Source organism: Psittacula echo (assembly GCF_963264785.1).
Source record: "Psittacula echo genome assembly, chromosome: 15".
In the NCBI taxonomy this organism is placed as follows: Eukaryota; Metazoa; Chordata; class Aves; order Psittaciformes; family Psittacidae; genus Psittacula; species Psittacula echo.
Window position 1 is genome coordinate 5,856,277 of NC_137751.1, and position 19,139 is coordinate 5,875,415.

The 19,139-nt window shown below is 40.0% G+C and overlaps 2 protein-coding genes across 4 annotated transcripts in view; both read right to left on the reverse strand.

The window, feature by feature from the left end:
- Positions 1 to 4,442: 4,442 nt before the first annotated feature.
- On the reverse strand, positions 4,443 to 17,902 carry INPP5K (inositol polyphosphate-5-phosphatase K). The gene is made up of 12 exons (XM_080630332.1): positions 17,621 to 17,902; positions 17,347 to 17,454; positions 16,544 to 16,652; positions 13,868 to 13,984; positions 13,367 to 13,539; positions 12,396 to 12,507; positions 11,728 to 11,837; positions 9,299 to 9,491; positions 8,924 to 9,061; positions 8,680 to 8,763; positions 7,849 to 7,953; positions 4,443 to 7,084 (listed from the first exon to the last, which is right to left on the reverse strand). Exons 1-12 carry the CDS (start codon positions 17,893 to 17,895, stop codon positions 6,986 to 6,988), a joined length of 1,623 nt encoding a protein of 540 aa, XP_080486458.1. The 5' UTR covers positions 17,896 to 17,902; the 3' UTR covers positions 4,443 to 6,985.
- The window catches only part of PITPNA (phosphatidylinositol transfer protein alpha), a 28,455-nt gene continuing 26,674 nt past the window's right edge, over positions 17,359 to 19,139 (reverse strand). For 2 of the 3 annotated variants that reach the window (XR_013958098.1, XR_013958099.1), the window contains one exon: positions 18,244 to 18,377. The gene's annotated coding sequence lies outside the window, so the exon portion shown is untranslated. Of the gene's footprint in view, positions 17,455 to 18,243; positions 18,378 to 19,139 lie in introns of those variants that run through there. The other variant, XM_080630333.1, reaches the window with a different exon arrangement.

Sequence of the window (19,139 nt, forward strand, 5' to 3'; positions counted from 1 at the left end):
TACTCGACAAACACACACTGCTGTGCTCAAAGCAGCAAATTAGAGTTTTATGGGCTGTTTATGAGTACTTAAAACTTCTTAGAAAGCTGAACTAATACAATGTCTCTCTGATGTCTCCCAGGATCCTGGCACTTACTAGTTGGGATACTGTTTAAAGGAACAGTTCCCTCTGGGTAAGCCAGCTCAGTCCCACCAGTGTCCTCTTACTGCTGCTACAAGTCAGTCAGTAACATTCCTGGATCAGTTACTGAAACCCAAAGAACATCAGAATCATCCCTCTCTCCAGTTTTGAGAGCACTCGGGTATCTCTGACTCGACCCAACAACCACCACCTGCACAAAGTCCTTGCTAACCTTCAGGTGGCGTTTCACATTAGTTACTATAAAGGAGGAAACTGGAACAACACACACAGAGATGCAAGAAGTGCCTCTGCCCACCACAACCTGCGGCCACAACTGAACTCTATGACAGAGTTTCTAAGTACCTATTACAAAGAGATACAAATTCCAAGTTTCACTTAGGGATGTTTTTAAAGTGCTTCTACACAGTTCCTTCTCTTTAAACTCCTCTAAAAAGGATACAAATCCAGTTAGAAAACATCCTGCAGCGAAACACGCAGATTCCTGTTCATTCCCAATACTGAAAACTGAAATTATCCTTAGAAAAGCACCTAACTCTTGATGTCCACCACATCAAACCAGAAATAATCAGCTCAGCGATTTTCCATTCCTCACATACAAACCTGGTCTAGTGGAAGGTGTTCCTGCCCATGGCAGGGGGCTGGAACTTCCAACCCAAACCATCAATAACACTCCACTAATATCTTCCTCTGCCACTGAATTCCTGATGTGTGAACGTTCCTATCACATTCAGGGCACGAACCCAGTGACCGCATGGACAATCAATATTGAAGAGGATCAAAACACTCTCCAAAGCTCTTTCCCTTCCTTTGTAGTTGGAAAGTGCTTTCAGAATTCCAATAGAATGAATACAGCCGGGCCAAACACTGATTGCAACTCTGGTACACCCAAGTGTTTCTACAAGAAACACTCTTTAATCATTTTCTATACTCCCAGTCACTCAACATTAACATTCATGGCTACACATTTCGTCCTAATGAGAGAAAACTGTTCACAACACAGCAACAGGCACCCCAATAACCAGCCAGTGCTGCAGAAGCTGCACATTTTTGTGCCAACATCTCTCAGTTCAGAACAGGAGGGACCAAGCTGGTTATCAGGTAACTACCACCATGGGAAGGTCAAAAAGACAATAAAGAAAACAGGCTTACAGTCTTGCATCCTCCATTGCGACTAACCACGCGGATGATTTCTCCTGTAGGAATAAGTTCAATTTGCAGCTCCATTTTTCCCAGGGAAGTTAGTACATCTCTCTGTTCTTTACGAATAGTTCTGGTTTCAAAGCTCAGCAGCACCCGAGTAGCCTGGGAGAAGACCTTGACTAACTGCAATCGGGTTCAGAGCCCTGTTGCGAGAGGAAGAGACGAACCTCTGTATTTATACCAAGTGTAGGTGTGAGTTGAAACAACAATTAAGTTCAAGACTAGCTTTCATGAGTTACAATGTGTTGAGACAGTTCCAAGAAGCCTGAATTTATGTTTGTGTTTATTGCCGCAGACTGTTGATGTTCCACTTTAGTCCCAGTGGGCTTAGAAGTGTCCGGATGCTGGTTCAGAGGTGTTAGCACGAAACAATCATATGTCAGACTCTACACATCTACTGAGACATTTTATGTAGAAAAGATTCTTCCTCTCAGCCCCCAGATCCTTGGTTTAGAGATAGAGCAATGGAAAATACCGACTGCTCCCATAGTAAGGACAGGAAGTTCCTCAAATTGCTATAGAACTAAATCATTATTAAGTGAATCTTTGATCATGGCAAAGGAAATTAACTTGTACTTTGCTGCACAAAAATTCCTACTATGAACATGAGGAAAAATAATGTGGTGAACACTGGTGTAAGACATGTCATCCATTCATGCAGTATGTAATCCTACCACTCCCCTTTGCACACCCTCAACAGATGAAGATGTACTGCTTGTGATCAGGCTAAATGTCAGGTATTTTAGGACCTGCTGTGAGGAGACAATTCCTTCTATCTTCTTGGAATAGCCACGTTTGAGTTTTCACTCTACTACAAATCAATTCCAGATGCTGCTTGTCAAAAAGCCATCCAGTCAAAATGAAGGAGCCCCTGGCCATTCCAGAGCAGATACAGGGAACACCACTCTGCTCTGTAACTGAAAAGAGAAGGCCTGTCACTGTCCCATGTTTTGTATCTGGAATTACTCTTAACATCCCTTAGCTGTTATATACAAGATGGTTCCAGTCCAATAATTATTTCCTTGACCACTTCCCAATACTGAAAAAGATTTTATCACATCTGAAGAAACCATCACTGTCACTTCCCCAAACAAACCCACCCAATTCTAAGTAACGTGGAGCAACGCATGGAGCAAGAGGAGACAGCCTCTTATCTACCCTTCCTATGCAGAGAAACGACAAAGAGGAGTAGTCCACAGCACCAGAGCTGTTTAACTGGAGTGATTCTGTGACTCAGAGACCAGAATCATGTGCAAAAAAATCCCTCTGAAAATGGGTTACAAGTGAGAACAAGAGGGGAAAAAAGTAAAGGATAAAGAAAGCAGAAAGAGGGTGAGAAATGTAAGAGAGAACAAAACAGAAGAAGGGAACATGGTGTGGACTCTGCTGAGACACTTTCCAACTGCAGTTACAGTGAAGCTCCTGTCTGATAAGCAATGCTGAACCGTTCCCTGCTGCGGCTGGTATTTGATAACTGTCAGTTTCCAAGAAAGGGTCACAGGTTAAAATGTTTGTTATCATGTTTTTCTTCTCTTTGTGGTGCCAGAAAATTCTGATTTTCAGGATTTTCCTGTACCTCTTCATCTCCTCTCGCTTGTTTGCATTCCAAGGTTGTCTTCCAGGAATCCCTCCAACCTGAGCTTGACTCTCCCACACAGACTTCTCTTCCTACTTTCTTGATTGCACATAGGAGATGTTCTTTTAATTGCAGAGACCTTGTAAAGGGAAGATGACAGCTCCACTGTAACACAGGGAGTGGGATGCACACACACAGAAACCTGATGTTTCTTAAGTTGAAGCGATTAAACAGATAAACTCAGTGTAGCTCCCAAGTAGATCAGTTTCCAGTGGAACTAAATGTGCACTGCATAGATCCATTGGGTGGGGATTGCCATTGCCTTGGCTCAACAAATTAGCCACACAGAGTAACTTACTATGCACTACACAACTCTCCGGTGTTTGAGCTTATGCCTCAAGAGAGTTAAAGACAGCAAGCTGTGCACATAGAAAACTAGCCTCAAACACTTCTTCCATATTTACACAAACATCTCCATTCTCTTTCAAGAAAAAACAGCTATAAGGAGACTAGGATATTGTCTGCTTAATGCATGAGTTATAAAGTTAAATAACACCATGCAGTGATGAGTACCAGGATCTGTGATCTTTGTATCTTGTTATTACAGAAGAAATTGCTTCATTTCAATCCCTTTCAAGTAAAAAGTCCCTATATCCAAGGACAGAAAGGGCCATCGGAAAAACTCTGTCAGTAAGGTAGAGTTCCCAAAAGGCTTCCTCTCTCAAGGAAAACCTAATTCAAGCATTGTTCAAGTGGCCTTTCCACTGCAGTACATTAATTCAGACAAGTTCATCTGAGTGTCACTCAGTGTCCAAGAGCAGAGAAGGAAGCAGTGGTAGTAGAAACAATGGGCTTTATCTGCACGTATTTTTAGGGTCTAACAAACACGCAAGACATCTTGGAAGTATTTCCTGTTTACAGAGAGCTGCACTAGCTATGTGCAATGATACCCTGCACATCCTGAGCTAGCCAAGAATCAGAAATATATGGAAGTCAAACGAGGCTATACTGGACAACATTCCTTGGTAGGAGTACAGAATCACAGAATGGTTTGGGTTGGAAGGGACCTTCAAAGCTCATCTAGTCTAACCCCTCTGCAATGAGCAGGGACAGCTTCAACTAGATCAGGTTGCCTAGAAGCAAGTTATCCTTAGATGGAAATGATGTGATAGCAAATGTATATTAAAACATACAAAATTTGAAATATGAAGTATGATGTAGCAGATCTTTCACAGAGACAAGAATAGTCATCTCAAATCAGGCTGCAGAAGATTCACTGTGAAAAACTGAACTTAGAAGAACCTGGACTTCAAAATTAAGAAAGCAATTTAAGCATTTTTACACGGAAAACATCAAACCACCTTGATCCGAACAAGAATTCCATTCTAAAACATTGGAATACTGTTGTATCTGTGCATTAAACATGATCAAAGTTCCATGGAGAAAGGTCACCATGCACCAGTTCATGCTCCCCACTCAAACCAATGTGTCCGTTCCCAAATCAGTCGAGGCCATGTAAAACACTTCACTGCCAGGATTTATTTTAGTGGTACATGAAAAGAAACCATGTGAGTATAAAAACATTTCCAGTGGTTATAACACCCAATGAAAGGTGTTTTAAGAAAATTTTCATCAGAAATTGCATCATTACAGGTGATGGAATAGTTTGGAAAGCTACCATAGGTAACAGTAGTAACAAAAGTGCCCCTGTGTGCATAATACTGAAGAAGGAAGTACCCAGTTGCGTGCAGTGTCCTACTGTCACTGAAGCAGATTCAACCACAGCTGCTGTGGGCATTCTCAGTGAAGTCCTGTGAGTCAAAGGATTAGTTTACAAAATGCAGCTTCTGTGTCCAGTGATTGAGAGAGGGTTATCAGCTCTCACATGACATTAAGGATCTTGAGTTCCTTGCCCATGTAAAGCGGCTGTATGGCTCCTCCTCTGAGCTGCTCATGAACAGCAGATGCACCCTGATTAGAAGAAACTGGATCTTGGTCCACAATAAATCACCAGCTGTGGTCTGGAATACAAAGACCACTTTTCTCTGAGCTCTCCACACAATCTCCTTGCATGGAGCATGGTAACACAGTTCCACAAGTGAAATCGGAGAGAGTACAACTTCAGAACTGCAGAAGTCCTTTGCAATTCAGTAGGGATTTGTCTGATGCCCTCACAATTGCCATAAAGTCACGTATCTGACAGATTTAGTGCAAAACTAATTCTTGTAAGACCAGGGCAGATGTGAAAACTGTTTCTCCTATTGTTCCAAAGTGTAAGAGGAATGTATAGAGTGTAAACCTCACGTTTACACAGCTTCAATCCATGCACTGAACACAGTATCCCCTGAACCTGCCCTCACTACTTACAACTGGGAACAATTCCCAACACCAAGCATTAAGGCTGAGATACCACTAACTAAAATGTACAGAGTCAAGTGTTCTTAAACCCCACACCACAACTACCCACCCAGTTAGCCTATGTAACAGTTTCCACAGCATACAAAGACATCCAGAGCCCAGAAGACTTTATACAGTGAATGCTGTAAGCAAGTAACTGCAAACCAAATGTCACATCAAGGTGTTAACTTCTGATCTCAAAAGAATCCTGTAAAAACTAAGGCTTTGAGGAAAAGAGCACAAAGGAATCCATTGGGTTCTGAAGCAATATTCCACCATAAACACAACATCCTTTGCTTTACTCTTCCATGTGAACCAAACTTTCTCTTTTCCATTCATAAGCAACGGAAGAGTGATTATTAACTAACTCTACTTACCACACACGGTAGGTAGCTTGAGGCTGTGTATCTACAACATGGGAGATTCACAAGTGCTCTTTTCCAGAACTGCACTCTGAGATTCTATGGAGTGTTGGTGTCTCTTCCAATCCTTTCCAAAGATCTCCATTTCCTCATCAAGAAACAAAACCATTTCTGAAGCTATCTACCTACCTTTCAGGTTTTTAAAGGTACATAATGTTTCTTAGTCCACCTCCATCCTCCAGTGGGAGGATACATTCAGGTTTAAGCACCTCCAGGAAAACAGGATTTTTTCAGGCCCTATATTGCTATAAATTGTAGAGATTTACAATTTTCATAGCAGAGATGATGCCATGAGAAAGAATCTGTTCCACAGAAATTCCCCATTTACAATCCACATCATCTCTGTAGCAAGAGTAGCAACGATATGGCAGGATGGGACCAGGGAAGTACTTAAATTTGACTTTACCTTTCCCAACTCACTATGACAACAGAAACCAGTTGAGCTTAATACCATGAGCTCTGCCACTCAGTGCTTCAGGAACTCTGCTCTGCTCACCTGGTGTCAGAAACCTCGGGATCTTGGCTATTTTACTTCTCTTAAATCAGAGGGAGAAATGCAATAGGCAAATTTGCTTTATAAAAAAGCAGGAAATGTGCATTTTGATAAATGTATCTCAATTTGGAAAACTGAGAATTGGAAAATCCTACAAACAGCTATCAGTAAGGCATGGAGAAATGGAATCTACCACCAAAAGAGACTTTACACACTCCAAAGATGTTGTTTTCATGTGATCTGTAGCTACATTTTTCCCCAAAGGCAACCAGCTAACATTTGAAAGGCAAATAAAACTTTACAACCTGCTCTATCTAATAAATAACTTCTTAAATAACTTCATTTAAACTCAAAATCTGGAAATCAATGACAGAGGGGTCACAGTATAGTAACTATTGTGTCATAAATAAAATATCCTCTACAAAAAGAAGCAAGCCCAAAAATCTAATACAGATCACAACTTCCTTAGCTTAAATCCTCATACTAGAAATGTCTATCACCTTAAACCATACAGCATTCAGCAGGTGCTACTTCTATGGATCTCATTCAGTGCAAGAGAGTTACTCTCTTCATACCAATAAAAATACCTGTTTCTGCAATAAATTATCTCCTATGAGCTTACAAAGTTTCTGAACAATCCTACCTGTCTTACTTGCACTGTTTTACTCCATCTTCTGATTATAAGCTTTTATTCTTACTAAGACATAAAGAATCATCTGACTCCTGAATCGGCACCACTAAATGCCCTTTCTGCTTCAGAACTCGTCGTGTGATTCCAGATTGTCAGATCTCTGCATCCAACTGTTCTCTTCCTGTGGCAGCTCCTTTCCTATTAATGTTCTGTTAGGCTGAATCTGGAAGAAAGACAGCAGTTAAAAATCAAATTAACACATTCAGAAACACTCTCTTGCCCTATACTAACAATACACCATTAGAGAAAGATGTCTTACACACTTGCTAGAAACTGAGGAAATTAGAATTGATGCATCTAAGCAGCAATTGTGGAGTTCGGAAAATAATCTAGTAAAACACCCCACTAAACTGGTATCAAAGCATTAAGTGTCATGCAAAAAGAAAGGCAGATGGTGTGTTGTATCCATATACAACTGACAACCATCCTGCAGTGTGTGTGGCAGATATTAAGCTCAGAGACAACAGAAATACTGGTCTCTGTGATGTTTCTCATCAATGCAGAAAGAAAAATACGAACAGTAGCACTGAGATATACCAAGAACTTTCATTACTGCATTTCCCCGAATACATAAGAAACATTTCTGTGCAAATCTACCACAGAACAGAGCACAAGGAGCAAACAGCCTGTCAGAAACTAGTCAGCAGTTAAGGTGAGTTCTCATCTTTACAGAAACTAGGGACCTAACGTGACAGAGCCTGAAATTCCAAAAATGAAAGCTGACAGAGAGAAACTCCTCTTCTTTCACTACAACAACATGTTGTTATAATAGTTACTCAGAGTCTTCTAGCACATCAGCAAATTCTTTCATGGGATGTTAGCCAGGACATATCCTTTTTGCAATTACTTCTGCTGCCAACACCTATGTTCAGATGCACACGAAATAAAACTCACACCAACATTAAGCAAAGCTTCCCAGTACATTACCTGAAAAGGCTGGCTGATACCAACTACTGATTGCAGGTTATTGCTATAATAGCAAAGCAAGAATTCTCCTCCCACATCTGGTATTTCTGCAGCACTCATGTAAACCTGTCAACAAGAGCAAGAACGGGCAATGGGCAACTTCCACAGAGAAAGCTTACAAAAAAAACCAATTTCTGCTACTCAGGACACCACGAAAGTCAGTATTTACTATTTATAAGCAAGTGTACAGCTAAATGTAAATGTAAAGCTAAAACCGATGAAGACAGAAGTAATTAATGAAGGGAATATCCCTCCCCATGTTAGTGAGCTGACTGGGTTCAGAAAGAAGAAACCCGGAGCTGCTGCAGGGGAAGGGGCAAGGCCACAAGGGCAGAAAGGCGGGAGATGAGCTGCCTCCTGGTGGCAATGTATTACATGGAAGAGCATAATGAGCATAACATTATATACTTACAACTGTAATGAAAATCACATAATAAATATTTAGGCTACATCAAGTAACTTTAAAAGTTGAAAAAATGGCCAGTTACTTATTTCAGTGGCAGAAACCAAAATATAGAAAGACAGTAGTTTTTAATACAATGAAAAGTCACTACAGCTATAAATTCCTTTTTCATGAACTCCCTCAAGCAACATGATCCCACCTGAGAAGGTGTGCTACATCACCTGAAAATTACTAAGAATTAGGAAGAGGGATTTTAAACAATAATATCACTTCCAATTTGCTCTGACTGGGAAAGAGAATACAGAACCTGCAAAAGGGGATATGGAACAAACAGACCTTAAATACTACTCTAAGGGAAACAACATTAGAAAGAAATACCACCGGCTTACTTGTTTACCATCTTTGTTAGAAGAAATTTCATCATCTTCTACCCAAGAATAAGTAACATAGTCATTCACATGCTTGAAAGTCACCTGCAAAGAAAGACGGAAACCATTGGCCTGCTGAAGGAAACAAAGATCTGTTACCTGGAAAAGTCAAAGTTGTGACAAGAGTTGTGACAGAAGACTATCGACTACCTCCTCCAGTCATATTCACCATCTTCATTAAAGAGCCACGATGGGGTAACATTACCTTGAAGAGGCCAATCCAGTCCCAAGCACTGCTTGGGAATTCAGGCACTGCAGAATAGTTGATGAGAACATCATGTTCCGCACTCCACTCGCCCTCAGGACTCAGTGTGACCAAAGGTTCTGATACAAGAGGCTTCAACTAGACAGAAGAAGAGGGTTTCAAGTGAGTCATGTTTGTCATGCTTTCTGTTATTCTTTTCAAGTTATTCTCTGCCACATCTGCTGTGGGACTCTGAACTGAGTGGAAATAACCTGAAAGCCATTTGCAGCCTTCACTGTAATGAGAATGAAACAGAGATTATGACTTAAACCCAGCTTCTGTAAGGCAACACTGAGTAAAACCAACTTTTTCTTAAGGATGTAAGTGGGAAAGCACCTCAAGCCCAAACGTTCCTGTAACAGGTTTGTGATCGCTGATGCCATAGCTCATGTGACTGACATAATTATTCAAAGTAACAGAAATTGTCTGCTGTTCCTCAGAGAATTCACCGCCTTTTGGTGCATGTTGGCAGAGATTCTTCACTCTCCAAAGTATTCTGTCTGTCCACGCTGGCTTTCTTTTCTTCTCACTGCAAGAGTGTAAGGTAAAGGCAAAATGAGAAGTGAAAAACAGCTGCCAAAAGCTAAAAATACAGAGAAAGTTCTACTCAAAGTTGAAAGATTGTCAGATGTATATTAATAAGAGACGGCAATCACATCCAGGCTTCATTTTACAGCTCTGTTTGATATACTTTACAACCAAGGTTTCCTCAATTTGAACTGAACTCCATTTACCACAGATAAGTTGTACAGGTTTCTGAAAGAGGAGTAAAATGAAGGGGAGAAGGGAATTTCAGTGGGTTAGTTGGCTTCATACAGGAAATGATACTTTCTCCTAAACCACTCCATAAAAACATGCAAGAACGCTGAGATAATGCAGCAACTGCCCCAAGCTTCAAATGCAGTTATTAGAGAAAAGGGGCATAACCTTATGGAGGATGTGGGAAGAGTGTGAATGATGTTTAAAATTACTCAAAACATTCGAGAACAGGGTGCTTATAACAACAAAAACCAGGCAAACTCAGGTAGCTTGAACTAATCACTGCTGTATTTCAAGTTCCACTACACTGTACTAGCCTGCATTTCAAGTTTGCAAGCTACTGCTGTCTCATCATAAAAGAATTCTATCATCAAGACAGTTGTGCCTGCAGCCTGCAAGTGTGCTACATGTCAAACCGTAATTATAACTCAGTTTCCTTTTATACCATATCAGCAACAACAGAAGACATGAGCCTTTCCTGGGTCTCTCTGTAGTGGGAGGAAGACTTAATAGCAACTCTCTGTATGGATGTGTCACTTCAAATTGAAATGGAGAAAAGATCATACCCTATGGAAGAGGAATTAGAATGGACTGGATTGAATTAGAGAAGTTAATGAGCAGGATGTGTAAGGAGAACTGTCAGTTTAATATCTATCAGAATCATCATAATCTGGAAATGCCATTTAGTTCTTTTTGGTTTACCCCTTCCCATATCAAGTCTGACTCACCTTTAAGAAGGTGGAAAGATTTCAAATGACTAAAGGGCCATATCCCACTTACTGCAGGAATTCTATAAGCCGACAGAAATCTTTGAGCTGCCAGATGTCTGCTCTGCTGTGCAAGAAAATACCAAACCAACAGCTTAAGCTAATACACTCACTGTTTTAGAGAAGAAAAGGTGTAATAGATGGGAAACAATCCCTCAAAATCCACCCTGAAGATAACAAAAATGCTGTGTGCTTCATATAATGCACACTTTTTAAGCAGCTTGCCTTGAAGTCTACTGAGCACCCCCATCCAACTTGCATGAAGAGCAGCAGAACGCACACAGTATGCACAAGCATGTTTTTTGTTCTTTAACTGAGCCAACACGGGCTATGGTTCTAGGAATCATCCTTAGAATGCTCAGGTTTGGATTATTATAAGTACTTTTTGTTAACTGGATTTACTGCTGGTTCTATTGTATCTCTTCACACTCAACTACAGTGTAAAATGTCTTTGGATCCAAACAAATAAGCTTCCAATGTTAAGTGCAACAGCAGAGGAGATAACACTGCAGCTTTCAGACAGGTTCAGAACATCCCTGAAGAAAATCAGCTGTCATCTGATTTTCAAATATTTCACAAAAATCAAATCAAAAGCTCAGGAAGGAGCATTGTTTTGATTTTGAAATATTTACTGATCTATGAAATCCCGAAAGTTCTCTTCTTACTTAAACCAAAAGAGGGACTTCTGCTCCCTGGAAGTAAAGAAAAAGATCAGTACAAACCCCCTGTTTGGACAGGATCTTATCCTTCTATTGAAACATAAGACTAATACTTTACAACAGATTTTAGTGTCAGAGAAAAACTTTGGAAACTTAAATTAACCAGGTTTTAACTTAAAATAATTTATAAAGACATATTTACATTAATTTGTTGTCAAATGAAATGCTTAAACAAAAATTGCAGCCAGTTACTCTCTTCCCCTTGCTCATTTCTGACACCAGTGGGCACTTCTAGTATTAACAAGGAAAACAGAAGCGGCTTAAACAAACACTGGTTTATTCTATTAATCCAGTCTTTCCAAAAAGAAAGCTGGGTTGTTTCACCATTTCCCTCATGCAATCAGCAGACTCAGGCTTCTTCAGCCAGAAATACTCATTTCTTCTGATTTGGCACTGAATGAGCCTAACAGAACTGCTCCATAGCCCCCTTAACCAGTACACTCAGTACTAAGGTGGTATTTGGCCAAGCACTACATTCACTCTAATATTCCATGTCTAAACTCATCTTGCTATGTTTTACCTTGTGTCATATACATCCGAATAAAGGTCAAACTTGTAGGTGGGTTTAAAATGCAGAGGACCCTCTATGAATTCCTGAAGAAATGCTTCCTTCTTTTTAGCCATATTTAACTGCAGAAAGAAAAAGTAACTTTGAAAGATGATGTTTAAAATCAGAGCTCAATGGGCAACTGGGAAAGGAGATGAGAAAACGTCTTCCAAGAATCCAACACCCCAGTCAATATAATAGAGATGGAAAGGTAAATTCAGAACTGCCTCTTTGCTACTGCCAGAACTCCTGACATGATCTGTTTAAAAGTTTTTGTAGCAGTTCTACGCAAAACAAATTCCAGAATAAGCTTCTCTTAAAAATAATTCTTTGGAGAAGAAAAAAAGGAGAAGACATTAAGGTGAGGAACAAATCACAAACCATGATGTTCAAAGAACACTTCAAACACAAGCATTGTAAATGAGTAGGAAACTAAAGAAAAGCAGAAATGGACTGCAATTGATTGGGAGTTATGCCTGAGAAGGGAGAGAGGGAACAGCCAGATCTGTTCCACCTCATGTGTACTCTGAACTTGTGCTCTTTAATAGAAATTAGAAACTCCAGAGATAATGTTAACTACAGTGTTTGTGTGCATTAAAACCAAACCAAACCAATCCCCCCAACACATTAAGACATCATACCTGGTCCTTTTCCCAGAGCAGATTGTAACGCTTGTTGTTTATTGATTCCCGGACAAAATGTATGCCGTAATCCGCAATCCGGAAGTTCAGATCTCCAAACCAGAAGAGAACACTTAGAAGAAAGGCAAAAAACCAAGGAAGATTTATAGGAACCCATTAGCAGGAGGGAAGAATTCAATAGAATACAAGCCATTGCTTTAATTAGGTGCTCTAATCACTTACACTACTTAATCTACAGCTTAAACAACAAACATTAAGGAGCTACAGATAAACTCACACAGTGATCACCTGCTGCTAAACAAAAACTTAAGGGAATTGAAATACAAAATAGATTACTTGATTCTTGCTGTTCATTACTGCCTGAAAATTAACTTCTCCTAATGACTTACATCTCCATCAGAGTTAGAATTAAGTTTTAAAGGTAGGTAAAATCATTCACAAAACTCTCAACCTTTGCCGCAGTTCCTTATGTTAATGCACTAACTCAAGAACTCTGGTTTAGCGCCTTGGGAAAGCAGGGATACATCTTGGGTGTTCCACAGTTGTTAGGGAAAAAAATTACTCCAAAGCACTGGAGTGTATTATCAGCTATGTTTTAAACAACAGGAAAACTGTTTTTTCAAGTAAATTAATTCCTCTTTGAAAAGAATGGAGGAAGATAAACATTTAATAGCAAGCTTTTGGATTTTTGGTATAAATGGGCTTTAGCTTCTGAAGCTCTCTAGCACAAGACATGTGCAGTACATACACTAACAGATTTAATGCAATTGAAGACTGGAAGAGAACAGTCTTGCAAAATAGACCTCCATCTTTCAGGTTATCTTTTCCACACAGGATTCAGGGTCAAGGCTGAAAAGACATTCAAAATAAAAACGATGGATAAAAACAACAAACCCCAAACACTTCAGTGCATGAGTTTACCATAGAACAGATAAAACCGCTACAGCCAGAAGAGGGTCTGAACAACTCACTCATGTTCCAAGGCACTTGGAATATTCTCTCCTTCAAATTGCATTTCCAGAATTTTCTCAAAGTCATCCAGTCGCTGCTCTGTGTTCTCCATGTGAGCTGGCAAGTGGCAGTTCATGAAACAAACTGTGTGACCATAGAGGGACATGCGAATGGTGACTCCTCCTTTGTTGCCCTGGTGTGGAAGATGAACAATGTTCTCTGAGACTACAGTCAACACCTGCAAACGTATAGTTGGTGGTAACAGCTACATCTTTAAATCTTGCTACTTAGATTTAAGTGAATTGAATTTATTCCTCCACAAACTGCGTATCACTTATTAAGTTGGTAAAATTATGTTCTGTGCTGAGCACTTGCACACAAGGTTCAAACAAGTGAGTCTCACCGCTGGACAATGTATTCATGTTTAAGTAACCCATCTATTCTCCTTCCCGCCGTGAAACCATGCAGAGGCAGACACCACCATAATGAACCAGGTAATCAAGTCTCAGACACTTCCTCACCCAGTATCCATAGAGGCCTGTGCGTGTGAACTGGGTATGAAGGTCCCGTATGAAAGGCAGGTGGACATGCTTCACAAAGATCAGAAGTAGCAATCCCTGCATGCGAACGGAGGAGAGCTGGAAGAGACACAAAAGAGGGACTGATCATTTCCAGGAAGGTATTTAGAATTCCTTGGATCTACTTCATAAGAGCTTTTAGGTGCAGAATGCCATAGCAGAAGTTATGCAATTCCCTCACCAAGTCTGGCTTCAGCACTGTGCTGTGAAGAACACATCCTTATGGTATACTTGTTTATAAACAGTTCTGATGAATCTCTCAGCTAATCAGTTGAGAGAATAATTAGTTGCAACATTATGTTACAAATCTGAAGTGGACCTCAAAACACGTGTATTTGCCCAAACATCTTTAAGGACCTTTCTTCTGCCTCATCAATCTTCTGTTTCTATCTTTCTGCCTGTCCAGGAAGAACCAAATCCTTTATTTTTCATCTATAATAACTGGAACACCTACAAGTCCTCCAACAGGAGCAGCTTCTTTGAATTGAAATATCCTTCAGCAGAAAACTCATCATTCTAAATGCCATTAAAATGCCTAAAAAGCACAGTATTTAGTTCTGGGCATTTGCAAAACCAATAAGCTGCAAAGAGCAGTAACTCTTGCCTGTGATGCCTGTAAAAGCAGATTTACCAAACAATTCTAAAGATGTTTAAGTTTTAAGATACTGTTTGGGTTTTTTGTGGTTTGGGGTGTTTATGTAATGTGTGTGGAAATAGTCTAAACAATCATGTTCTTCATTAAAAACGTATGAACTTTACAATGGTCCTGGCATGAAAGACAAAATTCATTTTAAGTGTTTGTTCTAATGATAATGATTCAATTTCAAATACAGACATTGAAATAGATGAACTGTAGTTCAATTTTACCCTGGATGAACTTAGAGAAAGACTACATTAGGATAAAAGCTGATACTAAGAATAACACTGCCTATGCAAATGCTGGAAGTACAGAAACTCAGCCCCAATTTAAAACAGAATTCCTCCTTTCTTTGCCGCCACATCTACACAACTAAATGAGTTCAGAATCCATGTTAATGTTTTCCTTGAACCCAACAAAATACTAAGCAGTATATTGAAATGATGGATCAGTTACTAGGTAATGCATAAATATTTGTGTCTGTTCAGACATTTGGAGTAACCAGTATTCTCCTTTCCATAATCATGCTCAGGAGATACCAAGATCTTTCAGTTCCTTTATTTGCTACGTTTCATTCTGCTGTGGGCCAGTCCTCACATATTTCTCAAGATTCATACGAAGCCTCTTTTCTCTGTAGGTCCTGAACATCCAGACACAATAGATTGCTCCTCTGCTGGAACCAGGGCTGTTCCCACCAATAAGCAAAGAGCTTCCATAGAGGGGACATGATTCTGTTTATGGGGAAAGAACTGACTGACTCCAGCCAACACAGCACTCTGAAAACAGACCCTGTTATTGAAGGGGCAGAATGCCGCAAGGATGACAACTACCCCTCTACACTCAACCTTGTCACAGGTCAGCAAAGAATGGGTATCTGCTCCTCTCCTCCTCTGCCAGCTTCCCAGACAAGTCCTAGCAGAAGCTCTCCTCATTGCCTGTGTTGATTCTGACCTGGCCTGACAGTTGCCTTATTGTGAAGAGATGATCAAGTCCTGCTGAAAACCATTAGGTGGCAGCATCCTTTCATCAGTGTGTCCAAAGGACCACATTTCTAAATTGGAATTCAAAATCAACCATGCATTCCACGAGGAATTCTCTCCTAACTGCCTGTACACAGGGCCTGAATGTCAGCCCACAGCCAGATTTTGACTGTTTATCAGCCATGTCTTACACCAGAATGAACAATGGTTTTTTCTGTCTTTTTATAAATCCCAATGGGTCCTTTGTTTTGTTTAATTACAGTTAAAAGAATGGCACAACTATTGAGTCTGATTGGCATGCAGTCCATAATACAGTAATACAGTCATCTCAGCAAAATCACCCTGAAATACAGCTTAAGGAAACCAATATAACATTCAAAAGGTTTTAATATCTCTATATTAGAGAAATTCAGGATATCCTTCTATGATTACTGTCTGCATTATTAAAACAGCCACTACTTTAGCTGATCTTATGTCCCAGATACTACCAAAAATCTTGTCATTTAAACTACCAGAGTGCTGCTGAATGTAAATTTACATCGTATTTCATTTTAAATCATCTTCATTACTCTGTTCCTTGAGAATGTATTTATATTATGACAGGAGTATTTTTCTATTTATCACAGGTTCTGCAGTACTTCCACAGGCTGTTGCCAGTGTATCTGAGTAATGTCCTGCTGCTTGTTGGCTGAGCTGCAAAAGCACCAAAATTGCCCAACTATTCCAAATGAGAACTAAAAACCCATGTCCAATTGTTACTGCTAAAATTAAGGTCACTAGTATTAGTAGAGAAAAATTAAATTGCCTTTATCAACAAACCAAGACAAAACAAGTGTGATGAAGAGTAACTTCTAAAACATGTGCATCATGGAAGTGATTGACACCTGCAAAAAACACCATCAACTTCTCTATAGAGAGCTTGACAGCAAAACACATCCATGCAGAGCTGGGAAAGACATTTTCCTTTACTGCTGTGACACTTAAAAAGATGGCAACAATTACCTTGATATATCCCAATGGAGACAATACAGTCATGAGGAAAATGCTCCATGGATCATCAAATGCCAAGTCAGACAGGAAATTTGTGATTTTTGAGTTTACCTCCTGTAAGCTGAAGACATCAAGATTACTTACACTGTTATCACTTGGTTTTGACAGCATTCATAGTTTTTTCAAAACACAGACCACAGCATCCTAACAGGGCTCTCATAACTCTCATAACAGCATAACTCAGAAATGTCTTGCTGTTCAGTTTCTCACTGACAAGCAGTTTAACCCATTCACAATCTAACACATCTAACACTGAGAAAAGCTAAGTTGAAGCAGCTTATATACAGCTGAAAACAGAGTTTAAGGCAATGCTAGACTCAAAAGATGTTATCATAAATAACCTGACTGCCAGGTCTCAAAATCTCAAGAGAGTTTGTAAAGCATGATGGCAACTTGTGCCTAATAAACTTGAGCTAATATGTTTTAAACATGCTGAATTTTGGGTAACTTTCATATCAAAATGAATATGCCGTCACATGCCAACAAAGAAAACAGCAGCCAAAGACTGTGTTTGGAAAAGAAGATATTCCATATTTTGTCACAGAACAGCAGCAGAAAGGAAAAGCTTCTCTTGCTATAAATCATCTCTGTTCTAAGTCACTAACTCTACTCTTCACCTTCTGTTAGCAGTAATGTTAAACCATCTCCTAGACAGTGATTCACATTGCACACATAAAGCTGTTGAAATTGAGCAACATTGCAATAAACTTACACAGCAAGTTCTTTAATATACGTAAATATAAATATACACTTACCCTATAACATACATATCCATGGTTGTGCCCAGTGAATCGAGCTGAAGTAAACTACTGACATCAGGAGGTGGAGAAGCTGTGCCCACATTCCAGGTAACCAAGTGTAGTCTACAAAGAAAAATCACATAAAACCAATGCTAAAACTGAACCCTAAGAGCATCTAATTTCCCCACAGAGCATCTATCTATAGAAAACAACAACTTTCTGTCACTTTTGAACAGTCAGAAATTGATTTAATAGCTAGCACCACAAACCCAACTAGAGGGAACAAAACCTGAATTCCTGCCATTTATCCTTCAGCTTTTTCCCCCAGATAAGGAAAGCTTCATCCAGAGTGCGGGACACTTCTTCATTAATTTCATCATCCGAGCTGATGTCCTCTACACAAGCCATAAGCTGGGCTACTCGCTGTCGGAGCTGCAAACGGCCACTGGACCCTGCGCTGCTGAAACTGGCGGACCGGCTGCGGACGTGGTGCAGGCTCTCCAAATCAGATAGGGATAGAGCTGCTGAATCTTGACATGCATCTTCACTGCTGTGGGATGCCATGTGCTCCAAAAAGTAACTACACTCTGCAGGACCAGCTCCTTAAAATCCTAAGTACATAAGAAGCAGATGGCCCAGAAGTCTTCCAGATCAAGTTTGCACTCTTGTGAGACGCTTTTAAAGCAACAGGACAAATGTAGATGCAGCAAGGCTGGAGAAGCCTATAGCATTATCACGATGCTCACTGGGTTGTTACAAAAGCTGCAGTCACATCCTGCTTCACACAGGGAATTGTTTCTTCATAATAGATTTAAGGTGGTTAATTCTATAAGCTCAAGATTTAAAAGAATTTATTGCTGATTTGAATCAATCATGTGCCTCCAGCTGCAGGCTACCAGAAATATAATCTCCAGCTCCCAAACATGCAAACACACAGTTCTGACCAACACCAAGCAGAGCTGCTGCTCCCCTCCAGCACTGTCAGAAGCATTCATGTGTTCTCTGACTTGCTTCTTCATAAGACGGTAATTTCAACATCAGAGCAGCTAAAAAGGGGATTCACTTTACAGTCAGTCTTGTTAAAGGTCAGAAAGACTTAAAAAATAATAAGCTGTTTATTTCCCATCCATCTTAGGCTCCTATATTATCAGTTAATAGTTAGCTATTAAATGATAGTTAAAGAGTGAATCTCATCAATACATCCACTGTTAGGGACATGTTTTTATCCCACAGCCTGTTCAAAGTGACACAATGGAAAATGACCTTGCACACCAGCCTAAAACGATCCATCATTTCTCTCACCAATGGGTAAGACTACACTGAAGTCAGCTAAAAGCTCTTCTAAAAGACATTTCTAGGGGGAAAAAAAAGGAAAGAAAAGGTATTTATGCTGCAAATTTAATTCGGCCAGAGACGTATCACTTGGGAACACTGCACTTACTATTTCTGTAAAGGCAATAACCTGATTAAACAAAACTAATATTGAGGTTATCGCTTATTACTGACAGAAATCATATTCCTCAAAGTGCCCAGTATCCACATGGGTAAGAACAGGGGAAAACTGCAGCACCAGAATTTATACCAAAGGTTTAACTGGTAAAAATGTCAAGAACATCCCTAATAGTTCAGTTTCACTGGAGATTATAATGTCTGCAGGAAAGACTGAATCGTGAGGGAGTCTTGGGTGCCATGGTTTAGTGTGAGGTGTCCCTGCCCATGGCAGGGGGGTGGAACTGGATGATCTTAAGGTCCTTTCCAACCCAAACCATTCTATGGTTCTATGATTCCACGAATGTCCATGCACCTGC